General features: G+C 32.0%; 1 protein-coding gene across 1 annotated transcript in view; it reads right to left on the reverse strand.

Moving 5' to 3' along the window:
* Positions 1-1,048: 1,048 nt before the first annotated feature.
* Positions 1,049-13,493, reverse strand: part of LOC118191098 (sodium/potassium/calcium exchanger 4-like) — a 412,974-nt gene continuing 400,529 nt past the window's right edge. The window contains exons 16-17 of the mRNA XM_085823409.1: positions 11,258-11,323; positions 1,049-10,287 (exon numbers count right to left, since the gene is read on the reverse strand). Coding sequence (XP_085679535.1) covers positions 10,141-10,287; positions 11,258-11,323 — 213 coding nt within the window. The 3' untranslated portion in view covers positions 1,049-10,140. The remainder of the gene's footprint in view (positions 10,288-11,257; positions 11,324-13,493) is intronic.

A 13,493-nucleotide genomic window follows, 5' to 3' on the forward strand; every position in this document is an offset into this window, starting at 1 on the left:
AGAGGATGGGAGACCCTCGGGCTCCCCCGGGATGCTTTCCCTCAAAATTGTTGTAGAAGGACTCAAACCTTCTTGAGGTTCTGGCAACAGTTCTTCCATGCACAAGATAACAACAGGCTCATAGTCACTACGTACGGAACCTGTAGAAACTCCATGCAGCTGGGCTGTTTGCCCCGACTGTGAAACCCGAGCTGAACTACTAGCATTCATCTGCTGCAGTCATTCGTTCATTGTTGTGTTCTCCTGTGAAGGTTGAGCTTGGATGGAAATGGCCTGTGGCTCAAATGTAGAATTTCATAGCCCTTCTTTATTTTAACAGTTTTCATTTTATTTCTGAGTGACTTTTGAATATCGGGAATGTCTCTTTTGATTGCTGAGAATTGATACAAATTACTGTGATGATTCCTTTTTTAATATTTTTGTTTCTTTTTTAACCACATATGAAATTTTTAAGGTATTTCACCTAGGCATGCTAAATTATTCAGAGGGAAAAAACGAACATTTTAGAATCAAATTTTTTAAATTTTGTTAAATATTTTGCTGTAAAATAAAGGAACATCGTAACGTTGATATTTATTTTAACGAGATATTTTCTCCATCCTTATCGCAAGCCTTCGTGGTGTAATTGGATGCATTTACGGCTAGCATTAGGGAGTTCCGGAATGAGAATCTCGGCTAAGCAACTGCACAATTTTCGTTTCCTGCTTTGACAAACCTAATAGCTGTACAAGTGACGCCAAACTAAAATTTGGGAATTCGTCACATCCCCGCATTCTTAATACCAATGAAGAAGAATGTAAGGTATATTCTCCCTCCTTACCACCTGCTTTCGTGGTGTAATTGGAAACACGTCCAACTAGCAGAGTAGAAATCTGAAGTTCCATTCTCAGCAAGGGCACTGCGTATTTTTCACGTTTCCTGTTTCATAAACCTAACGATTCTACAGCATGATAGTTTTGAATTTTCTAATGCGTTTTGTGAGATGACTGTGTGAAATTTTGTAGGTGGTTAAATGATTTTCGTGTAATAACTACATTACTGGAAATTATTTTTTTCATATGAAAATAGCAACATTTATTTCACACTGTGGATGGTTACAAACAAGCACAATTCACAGTTCACACATTTCTTTAAGGTATTCTTAACTTGAAACAACAAATCCTTAAAACATATAGAAAGTACTTGTGAACGAAAGGTTTCAGTGCTGTATTGCAAAAAATCATTGCAGAAAGAAAGTTTTCATTGAATTACAATCATACATTGGGTAACAATAATAAGAACATTCTCAACTTCTCATAAATTTATTTAACATATATGACACTAAAAGCCTTTTTTTTTTTTCTGATGCATATCGTTTAATAATAAAATTATTTACTAGTATACATTCGTATCTTATTTAAATAATTAGAACTTATATTCTCTGTAAGTGCAGAATATAAATTTTCTTTAATTGTAAAAAAGTAAAATAACATATAAACATTTTTTAACTAATATAATATCTCAGTATTTCACCCATGATTTATATCTAGCCGTTGGCAATACAAACAGCTTTCAAGAATTAAAAAAAAATCCTGTAAAATGCGAGAAGAATTTTAATATCTACAAAGAATATGCAAGAAAATAAGATTAGTAGCAAATGATTTATATTTGCGGAATCCTAATTCGAACACTCAGTATTTATAACTTGAACTGTTTTCTAGGTCAGAAGTATATGGGATTTCTTTAAGAATTTTGCAGAATAGTCATAAATATAATTTGAAATAATTTATGAATTTAGAGCTCTATAAAAATAGAGATATATTTCAAATGCAGCTTTATATATATACACCTTTTTTTTCCTTTTGGTAATTAAGGAAGATATATGAGAAACAAATATAATAACACTAAATTATCGTTTTCCTCATGTAATTTGCATCAGTTTAAAGATATCGGATAAATGAAGTTGAGAAAATTACAATAATATAAAATAATGAATAGTGTGCTGTATAGTTCTAATGTTAATGCAAAAGGTAGGTTTAATTTTCACCGTGGATGTGTTTACAGAAAATGTAAACATTTAATTACATTATTACATAAAAAAGGAGTTCATAAAACACGCTGTAGAGGTTTTTAAGCTTTACTTTTTTAAATGTTATGTAAGTTCTGCTGTTGAACTGTTAAAATTCCATATATAAAATACTGAAGTTTTTTTCCAGGGGAATACATAAAAAAATAACGCACGGATATAATAACAATAACAAAAAAAAACTTTACATACTTAAAATCTCAGTCTGATCTGTCTGTCTACGAGAAGAACAGCTCCGCAGGGGGCGGTTGCTATAGCAACAGGGCTAGTATATTTCCAAAAAGGACCGAACCAAGTACAAGAATTGCTTTTTTTTTTTTTTTTTGCTGAGGGGAAAAGAATTTATCATTCGTCTTCAAGACACAAGTACGGAAAATGGGTCAAGACTCGTTTCTACGGCAACAGACGGCTGCAGACTAACTGGCGAGAGCTTTTCTTATGATAGACAGACTGTATACGGTACCCACGGGATTTGGCGACTTTTGGGGACTAGTGATATATCGGATAGGTTCAAATGAGTCATTTTGGTGTTGGCGACAATTTTCAAAATCGCGCCAATGCCGTATCGTATTCTAGGATTTTAACAAAATCTCTAAATTCTCAAGATTTTGTAACACTTAATAACAACAAAATTATGTACATTTGTAAACATTTCTGAACGCAACTGCTTTAATGCTCATAACAGTATTGCAACATCCATCTTAAAACACTATACACATTTTAACAACATATGTATCATTTAATTCTAAACTTTGACATCAAAATGAGAACGAAATGACTTAACAGATGCAGCTCATAGCACCAGTATAGTTTTTGATTGTTTCTTAAGCAGTGAAATGATTCAAATATGACCTAAACATAAGTTATTCTATTTATGATAATTAAAAAAAACTAATCATCTTCAAAATTATTTTAATTCTTTTTAAATTACAAGTAAAATTTTCATAATTCGTAACTGAACAATTTGTTTATAGATTACATACTAACATAAAATTCGAAATTTGCAACAAATTTCTGTTTCATTGAACGGAGTTAAATATGCTATCATTTTTTAGGATTATGTTCTGTTCATGTCCGTTTACGTATAGTATACTTCCATTCGAAAATCACTTATAAAAAGACAGCCACGGTTTATTACGCAAGGTATAAAATTCATTCCTCAAAATTTAGAATCTATTTTTCAAAATACTACGCAGTTTTCATTTAAAGTTTAAAAAAGGGAAATGAAAAGCTTTTTGTACTTTTACATTCTATGTAATAATGTTTACTAAAATTTATCAATTGCGTATTATTTTATTTCTTATTTCTCGACAAAGTACGTAAAAGGTCTGCACACACAAAATGCCAACTTTTAATTTAATGAAACATTTATAGCAATTAATCAAACGTACTATTAGCACAAGGATAATAGTGCATGTGCCTTAGAATACAATAGAATAAAGTGCAACATGTTTGAACACTACGAAACTATATTAGACATTAATCCATTTTGTAATGGGTATGGATAAGATCATTTGATAGCTCGGTGACTTCGTAGCTCATTTATCATGTAATGCGCAATAGTAATTGCTAATTCTGACACCGGTGTTTAACGCAAATAAAGCTTTCAGGTCTTCAAGCCCGAAAGCATAGAAGAAAGCCTCCTTGAGCGTTTATAATATCTTCTGTAACAGAGTTTTTTGAACGAAAGATCTTTAAGATCGTAATTTGTCAAGTGCTTAAAATTAAATTATTTCTGCTTCTATCTACTTATTATAATTTAAGTAGTAAATTATTCTTTATCAAACATACAGAATTTGAAAGCATAAGCTTTCTAATTAAAAGTCTTCTTAAACATTCTTTTTGTAAGTTCAGTTTCTGTAGTTTATTTGACAATTTCGAAACCTCTATATGCTGAAATAATTTATTTTTTACAAAAAGCATCTTCTTATGTACCACGAAGTGAAACCTAGGGCCAAATATATATACTGATATTCCTGCTTTCATTTCAAAGGTACGTCTGTATTCTACTGTTATCCACAAGCATTTAATTCTGTAATGAAACGATATAAACCCTTTATGTGTGTGTCTTATTAATCTTATATACTTTTAAAAGAGAATGTTCTCTCATACATTTTATGCTTTTATAGATGCTGCTTTTATTCTGTACCTTTTTTTAAATGTCTTCAGATGACTTTTGCATAAGTGTATTGAAAGCTTGGGGACTCTACTAAAAAAATTAAGTTATATAAAAGTCTTAATAAAAAATTTTACTTTATTAATGAAAAGTAATTATAATTTATGATTCTAATTTAAATCAGTATTTTCAAGTTGGGGAATTAATAATTTATTACCTTAGTACACTAATAAAGCAATATCATGATTACGTTAAAATTTAAATATACAAATATTTTCCAAAATCTTTTAATTGAATAAGCTTAAATTTTCAATTTATATTAACAGCGACCCAAGGAGTTCTTTTAAATGTATTGATAACAAATGCCTGAGGTTATACTACTAAAGTTCATTTACTAAAAGTACTAAACTATATGAAAATTTATTGATAAAGTAATTAAAATTTTCTTTAATAGTAATTTATGAAATTTCTCTCGAAAAGTCAACGAAATTTTTATTTGAAAAACAGTGTAAACAAAACTAAGTCGATTAAGGAACTGATTTTCTGAATTGTGTGCAGCATGAAATTAGTTCATCAATTCAGTAACAACTAGAATAAAATTGTAGAAATTAAAACATTAAAAACTGCATTCTTTATAACAAATTTAAAAATTCTGAGGATAAGCTTAAAAGTGAACGTATGAAAATAAGTGAATGTTTTTCCAACTTACGTAAATAAAAAGGAATTAAAAGATAATATAATATTAATATGAGAATAATATATTATCTGAGAATAAATGAAATATAGATTCAACAAGAATTTAGAGAGAGATTTCGAAATGGATACCCACAGGTGCTGACACATCGAACTTATGAAATAAATAATGAAAAGAAAAACATAGAAAATAGTTAAATTATATTAACAAAAATCAGAAAGCTCTCAGATTTTATATTACGCCGAAAGGGCTATTTTTTAAAGGTTTTATGAATTACCTTTACTTATTAGATATCATGTTCTTAGCACTTAAACCAGGAAATTCAATTCAACAGCAATATCACAAAATATTTAAAAAGAGCGGTTTTTTAGAATTTCCGATACGCAGTCTCGCACGTCATACATTTTCAAGTATGACGATCACAATTCAACCAGTAAATATATTTTAAACTAGTAAATAATATTTTTAAGATTTTTTATTTACAATAATTTGTCTGAAGTATCGTGGATCAGTAGTTGGCCGTTTCCTACACAACACAAATGACTCATTCTCCAGTTTGTTGTTTTAAATATGCGAAAAAATTCTAAATTTATTTATAATAACTCTAACTACTTTTTAGTCTTTTATGTGGGCATACCCGGATTCGTCTTCAAGAATGAAGAATTGTTGAATAAAAGAAAACTACACAGCCCTATAAAGTGGAATTATCGCTTAGCTGTTACAAGTATCAAAGACAAAGAATATGGTGATTTTGTACTACAAAATGACAATGAGGATAAAAAAAATCAATTACGCTTTCATATATTTAATAAATATTTATTTAAAATCTACACTTGCTCGCAGCCTCACTAAAACTGGTGGTAATAATGAATCTACATAATGTTGTTTTTCATAACCGGAGAAATAAAAATTATGATTCTTCTTTCTTAATTTCTTATAATTTTCTTTAAATTTGAACGGCGTGGGCAAATTTGTTTATTTATCTATACCAGTATTAATTTCTTTTATTTACGATCTAATGACCATAGATGCAATGTTTAAAACCAGCGGAGTGATGTTGAAAAGTTTCCAATTGCATCCACTTCCCAGGAGATGACAAAAAATTTTACCGGAACGATAGAATAAATTCAGAATTCTTTCAACAATTTTCCCCTTTTTTTCCTTTGTCCTAAATCACGGACGGAAGCATATGAAGCTATAACACGGAATATATAAGTATCTAAATCCTGGGTGCCATGAAATTCCAATTTCTACAAATGGAAACTCCATAAAAACTTTCTGACTGCATCGTACATTGTGCCAAGTATCCATTGTGTTTACTAGTGAAGAAGAGTTAGGCCCGTTTTCAGCTTGGAGATTCTTAAGATTGAAGATTTAACAAAATATGGCAGGCCTGAAACGTGTCAATTCTTTAGACTGCGATTCAAGTTCATGATCTGATTTTCGCAGAGCATCGCATTTTGACAGAAACTATTGCTGATACGTCAAAGGTATATAGAATAGATACTGGTAGTGTAATTCATAAGTTGTTCGGTGTCAACAATTATCAGTAAAATAACGGTCAAAATATTTCAGTATCAAAGAGGAAATGCTACTATAAATCTAGTGTTGATTGAAGAATAGATCCAGTGCTGAGTGTTTGGAACAATCATCATTGTTGTCGAAATATAGTGTTAAACCATTATGATCTGGCGATCAAGCAACAGGCCACGGAATGGCTGCACTGAGGTTTCTCACAGTCGATGGAATTCAGAACCTAAGCGTCAACAGGAATAATATTTGTTCCAGGTTTTTGAAGAATAAAGAAAGTAACTTCGAAGTGTGACTGCTATCAGTAGGACCAAACATTAAATACAGAATTATGCTAGAATTTTACTATGGCCATTAAAGAAGTTGTTGACAGAAAACCAAGGAGAGAAACTACATCATCAATGTATTACATGTTTTGCAATTGGAATTAGCATGTGCAGCCGCTCTTTTTACCGAAGATTTGACTAGTTACTGTTTCGAAATCTACCTATCAAATTTTTTCTTAAATAAAATGCGCTTGGGAGTTAGAAAGTCATGCAGTTATTCAAGATTACAGGAGCATCAGTAGCAATAGCAGAGTATTTCATTGACTGGAGACACTGAAACAAAATTCAGGTGGGTTTAAGGAAAACTTGAAAAAGATGTAGTTAGCAAGTCACTTAGAAGTATATTGAACTTCTAGTTAGTATGTTAAGAAGGGTGTAAATTTCGTGATTTAAGTCATTTTTTCTTAAACTGACTGAAAATCTTTCAACAAAATTTTATATATTAAACGCAAACATCTCCCTTTTTTGTGACCGGCTGTTCTGATAATAATGTTTCCTACAATACACAAAATACGATTTAAGGAAATATTTCCGTATTTTAAACTGGCTTTTATACATAAGCGTTAGAAATAAATATATAAGCAGAATCAATTTGGTTTTGTTTAGAGTGCGATATGGATAGTATATTTTATATGGACGACAGTATAGATATTTCGTTTGTGCTGATGATTCTGGTACAAGCTTTTATAACCCAAGTTGTTAGCTCATGCCGTGTCTAGTCTGAGAACAACGCTTCTGTTTGGTCTGTATTTTTTAATGATTTTTTACTCATATTAATTATCACAAAATTTTCAGAAACTGGTTCGTCTCATAATTTCAAACCACAGCAACCTTGAACATTTCCAGTACAATAGATTCCGGCCCACTTCGCATAGCCTATTCAGCGACTTCTGATGAAAGTCTTTCCGGATTGGTGGTTGAGACGAGAGTCTGAGAATTCTTTAAGCTTTATTTCTTTAACAACTATGAAGCCCTGATCTGATGATATCGGGTAACGGTACTTTGGGGTTTCATCAAAGCGCTTGTATGGCTGCGTTACTATTTAAAAATGATAAACTCTAAAATGTTTTCTATGAAGCTTAGTAAAAACTGAACCCACGAATCTTGTGCAACAAAAATTTAAGAGGTTCATTCGCCTGTGCAGGGACAGCGAAAGGAAACATATGAACATTTGGGATTTCTGAGAAGTGCATTTCACTTTTCTAATAATTGTGTTGGCACATCATAATGTTATATGACATATTAAGGTATCTGTGGGCATGGAATTCTTGCACATATTGTAGGACTACATTTTAATTTAGAAAATAGCTGACTGTCAAAATTTTCTATACAGAAATCCAAAACAATATTTGATTATTTAGTTTTCTTTGATTTTTTTGAACTAAACAGCTCCAAAGCGAACAAGCAGAGAACGAATGCATAATATAATTAGACAATCAGCCCATAATTATACCCTTCCGTATTTAAATTTATAAAATTTAGAACTAGTAAAATTGATAGAATTTTTGTCAAATGGTTATTACTTTCATAGAATATTCTATGAAAATTCGTATGCATTGTTTTGTTTCACATGAAGCTCTTGATGTATTTCTAAACGCTACCCACTAAATTCTTTCTCAAAGCTATATATTTTTTACAAGTGCACATAAAAATATTAATTCCGTTATATTCATACCTATATATTCTCTATTTATCCAGTGACTACCTTTATTAAAGGAAAATATATCTTTATATTTTATAAAGTACTCGATATTATGTCAATTAATTATTTGAGAAAAAATCTTGTTATACTCGTATATATACCAATAAAAGCATAATAATGGTTTTAGATGAACATTCAATATTTTTAGTGGCAAAAGTATTTCTACTAACTTTCTGTTTACATTAGTTTTGCTCCATATAAAATACTTAAATAATATAATTAATTACATATGGGGAAATAAATAGTAATTTTCAACTTTCCAGAAGACAAAAAAGGTTAATTAAAAAATGTTCTTAATTTTTAAGATTCTTGAAATGGATATGAGGGTTTTGTAGATATGTCATAATCATTTTGTGCATTTTAAGCTTCTACATGAGCGGAACTACACGTAAAATCTGAAATAATTCTAATGCAATAGTTTTAAGACTAGTTTAAAATATCTCTCAGTCCTTGTTCTTTGGTTTGGTTATACACTGAATGCAAAGTAGTAAAGACTGGTATCCCAGAATGAAAGTTCGAGTTACAGATTATTAAACGAATTAATTATAATTTAGGTAAAAATAACACGCCAAACAAATAGTAATTTAGAGGTCAATCAACAAAAATCAGCGCTATAATATCATAATATAATCAGCGTTAGGTATACTTAAATAGGGTAAAGATTTATTGGAATATTTTCCTTTTGCAACATTTTAAAAAATTTTTAGTTAAACACATTAAATAGCTATCATCCCTTTTTTTTTTCTGGGTCTCAAAAGTTTCCTTTATTTGTGTACACATTTCCAAGGCTGCTTAGAAGTATTTTAAGTATATTATGAAGAGATGTTAGGAGTTATAAGCTTATTTTAAATTCATTTTAATGGCTAATTATTTAGAAAAATAAAATACACTCACTCGCCAATTTTCGCTTCAAACTTTCGTTACAAAGAGCTTTTTGCGCTTGATTTCTAAACCACAGCTAAGTTTTAAAAATGCGAAAAAATTGATAGAATATAAGCAGATTCAAATATGTAGAGATTTTGTAGAATCTCCTATAAATATTTATTATTGTTTATTCAGTGTAGCTCAATTTTAAAGTTTTTTTAAAACAGGAGTTTGTTATTAAACTTCTTTTTAATATATTAATTTTTAAGAAAACGATTAATTCTTCACTGTTTTCTAGCTTTTGTGTTAAAATAACAGTTTAAGAATTTGGCAGCAGGGTAGAGTAAGGAAGACTCGAATACTAGTTTGTTTTTTAATTTGCTTTGCCACCATCCTTTCTGAAATTTTTAAATATTGTTCATTAAATTTTTTAAACATAAAAGTTTCAGCTTTCTAAATGCACCCGAGCGCTTATCTGAAACTGTTGAAAGTTTTCTGGGCTTAAAATATTTTCTGAAACTGGAGTGTATTTTTTTCATAAAATAAACTCAAAACTGTTAAAATAATACTGTCTGGTTATTCCTTTGCATCTTTGAAATGCAAATGACATTTTCTCATCAACATTTAGTGTGGTTTTCCTGCAGAGTTGAAGTCAATCATGCTACATTCTCACACATTCACTACTAAGTGAATTTATACATCAATAACACGTTCATGTAAACGTTCATTTTGGGACACCAGCTATTCATTTCATTATGTCGTTCCCACCGTAACCGTAACACAATTTTACAAATGGTGACAAGACTAGGGAACAGCTGGATAATAGGGTTGCTGGCGAGAAGCTCAATCTTGGCACATGGGCGGATTCACATATCCGAGGAAATTAAATTCTAGTAGAATAGATATGATGAGAAAAATGGCGTATACACTCAAAAGGAGGATTCCAAGCCTTGGGGTTAGTTGCCATCTGCTCATTGATATTCCACCAATCTGTAAAATAAGAAAAAGTACTTTATCCTTTGATTTAAAAACCGTTATGAAAAAGAAATTTGATACTTAACGACTTATCATTTGCTCGCTTAACTTGGATACCTAGTTATACAGTTTAAAATCAGAATTAATTCAGATGCATAATATTTCTCAAATACTGAAAAGTTCATGTATTGATCATATTATAAAATTTCGATGAATTTAATAACAACTAAAAGTGTTAATTTCATAGCATCAGACTGTTAGACATTACCTCTACATGTTAGTAATTATCTCTCCTTTTTAATACTTACTGTTTATACAAATACTACTGTGAATACAGCGCAAAAGATAAGAGTTAACATAGAACTTTATTCTTCACATCTTGACGGAATTATACTTAAAGTAATACAAGACAAATAGTTTAATTTCTTGTTGACGGCTATTCGCTGGAACTCTGCAGATATATTGGCTGGGTTATAATTCTAGCAAATCTACGTGAAGCTACATCACTAACTGGATCTAACGGGAGAAAAACAACTAACTTTCAGCATTTAACAACCATGACAATGTTAGGCGTTTACTTCTACTTAAAAGAGCGCCTGTCTAGGCAAACCGCTACAATAGCGACCAAACTTCTACTCAGGATTATAACGGTTACTATTTCCTTTTAACTTTAGCTTTCGTCGCTTGCCATAAAAATTTGCAAAAACCTCTGGGCTGAGCGAATGCGTCACGAAACATGTGTTAGAAAAACTAGCATAACGCTAACTATTAGTAGAACTTAAACGTAAGTAAAACTTAAATGACGAACGGCCTTCAGGAACGAATTAAATTCGCGAACAGAGGTTTTTCTGCTTGTAGAACATGATCACGAAAATGAGAAGAATTACGTTATAATAGTTTTGAGTTCTATATTAATAGGTGTAAAAACTATTACATAACTTCTATTATGTGTTACAATACATGAAACTACAAAAAGTATACTTACTGTGATAACAATTGTGAGAAATAGTAGTATAACCGAGTACACCATTCCTCTGCTATTTATAACAGCCTGTAATTTACAAAAAATAATGGCATCGTATTAGCTTTTATGAAGCAATAGACTAATTTATTCACAATATGTTAAATCAAATTCCTTTGTAAAAGTAAGCTTTTTTTTTCAGATATTTATGTGTTAACGTTGAATTATTAATGCATTAACATTAAGTGATCAGATTTTTCCTTAGCTAATCCGGAACATAATTATGATGATTTAAAGAGGGATTCGTTTGAAGCATTATATTATTACTTTAAAGAGATTGATAGAATTTATTTTGCCGGTTTTCTGGAATATCTGCTTGAAACCGCCTAGTGACAATCTTAGAAGTCTTAGAAAGACCATTCGGAAGTTCCACAGAGTTAATATTGTTACGATTTTTCTTTTTCTATTCTTCAGACACCAGTTGTTAGGTTATTTTCTTCCTTCACGTTCGTACGGGGTTCGTAGATTTGGAGTGAATAACGACGACACTTGGTGAAGTATCGAAACACACTTTATTTAGCCAATATTAATCAGGACAGCTCCAAAGTCACTTTTTACAGTCGTCGATGAACTACTATAAACACGCTGACACGATCAGCGGCACAGCACTGTCAGGCAATAACGGTGGAGATAGCTTCCTGCAAAGCACCCGACTCTGCTTTCCGAAGTACAGCTCCCGACTCTGCTTGGTCGTTCTCGGAACTCCACATACTCTCGAGACTCTCCACGCTACAACTCGCGATGCACTCGACGACACACGAGCACAGCTCCCGACTTCTTCGGTTCAGTCGTTCCCGGAGCTCAACACGCTCTCTCGACAATGCACTAACCGCGATAGACTACGAGACTCCTTCAGTGGACTCGACGAATCACTCGGCACTCGCTGCCCGGCTGTCAACTCGATCGACTCCGCAGGGATTGAATCGTTAGACGAGGCACACACACTCTCGATGAGAGACACACTTCCTCTCGATGAAGCACACTCTTCCTGACTGCAGACCAGCACGGTTTATATAGCTTTCGGCTTGTGTTCGGGAACATTCTGGACTAAACCGGTAAGAATTCGTTCCAGAAGGTTCTCCAACCGTCCATTGTATATCGCCAATTTTGGCGCCAAATATCGCCAAATGTGCGATTTCTCGTCAAATGTGGCAACCCTGCTTTACCTTGTTAGTTTATGGCAACCCTAAAACTGCTTTGCGGGGAAGCCATCTCACCGCGCCTTTACATTTCGTAACAATATGTTGGCCTTTTCAGTATGGTTGTTAGTGACGCTGAGTGTCATAACGTTCTATACAGATTCAAATCTAAAAAATGTCACGGATATTTGTAAATGTTTAGTGTCTTCGCAGCATGAAGGAATTTAAAATACTGTCGAGCTTAAATATTGTCATGAGGTTTGTGGTTTGGAAAAGTTGACAGAAGATCCTTGGATCTATATTTCGGTGTTCATTAAAGCTGGGCGGAACTGGGTAAGCTATGATTAGATTGGTGGATTTTAAATTCTATAGATTATAGTCAGACCAAAAGGATTAGCGCCAGCAACAACATTTTTTTAACATTAGATTAATTCTGCAACGTACTGTTACGAATTTGTGCACAGGTGATTTAAGTGCAATTATATGTGAAATTGTTGTATTTTTCTGTGTAATGTAATGCGAGAAAAATTTAAAGAGACTAGCCATGCCGGAAAAGTAAGAATACAGGGGTAAGTTCATTTAACATTGAGAAAAAAATGGGTATCTCGGTAATTTGGTGAGAAATCGCCAAACAGGCAACGGTTTCGGCGACTTATTTTTATCGCGGAATTTGGTGACATTTGGGTCCTGTCCCTGTATCACTATAATAGGTATAGTAATTGAATAAATGTAATTGATCACAGTACTAGTTGCAACCTTAATTCGGCCCTCATATTGCTTTCTAGGAGTTTCAAGGAGCAGAAAATACTAGAAATATCTCAGTGGCCGAGTGAAAATTATATAAGGCCAGTGAGAGCATCTACTCTCAGTTGTAGTTGTTGCTGTTAGCTAGGCATGAGATCGAAGTACTGATATATCTACAGGTAGCTTTATCTTTAACTACGCTTTGCATTGCGTTGTGTTTAACGTTCATAGTAGTTTGACATGTACTCGGTCATATTTTGAAGAATTGTACGACTATCTTTGTGGAAAATTCCAGAACTCTGAAGTGTTTGTTTCGA

This window comes from Stegodyphus dumicola, chromosome 9 (genome assembly GCF_044657685.1).
Source record: "Stegodyphus dumicola isolate Sdum_Otavi_A_Nest chromosome 9, ASM4465768v1".
Lineage (NCBI taxonomy): Eukaryota > Metazoa > Arthropoda > Arachnida > Araneae > Eresidae > Stegodyphus > Stegodyphus dumicola.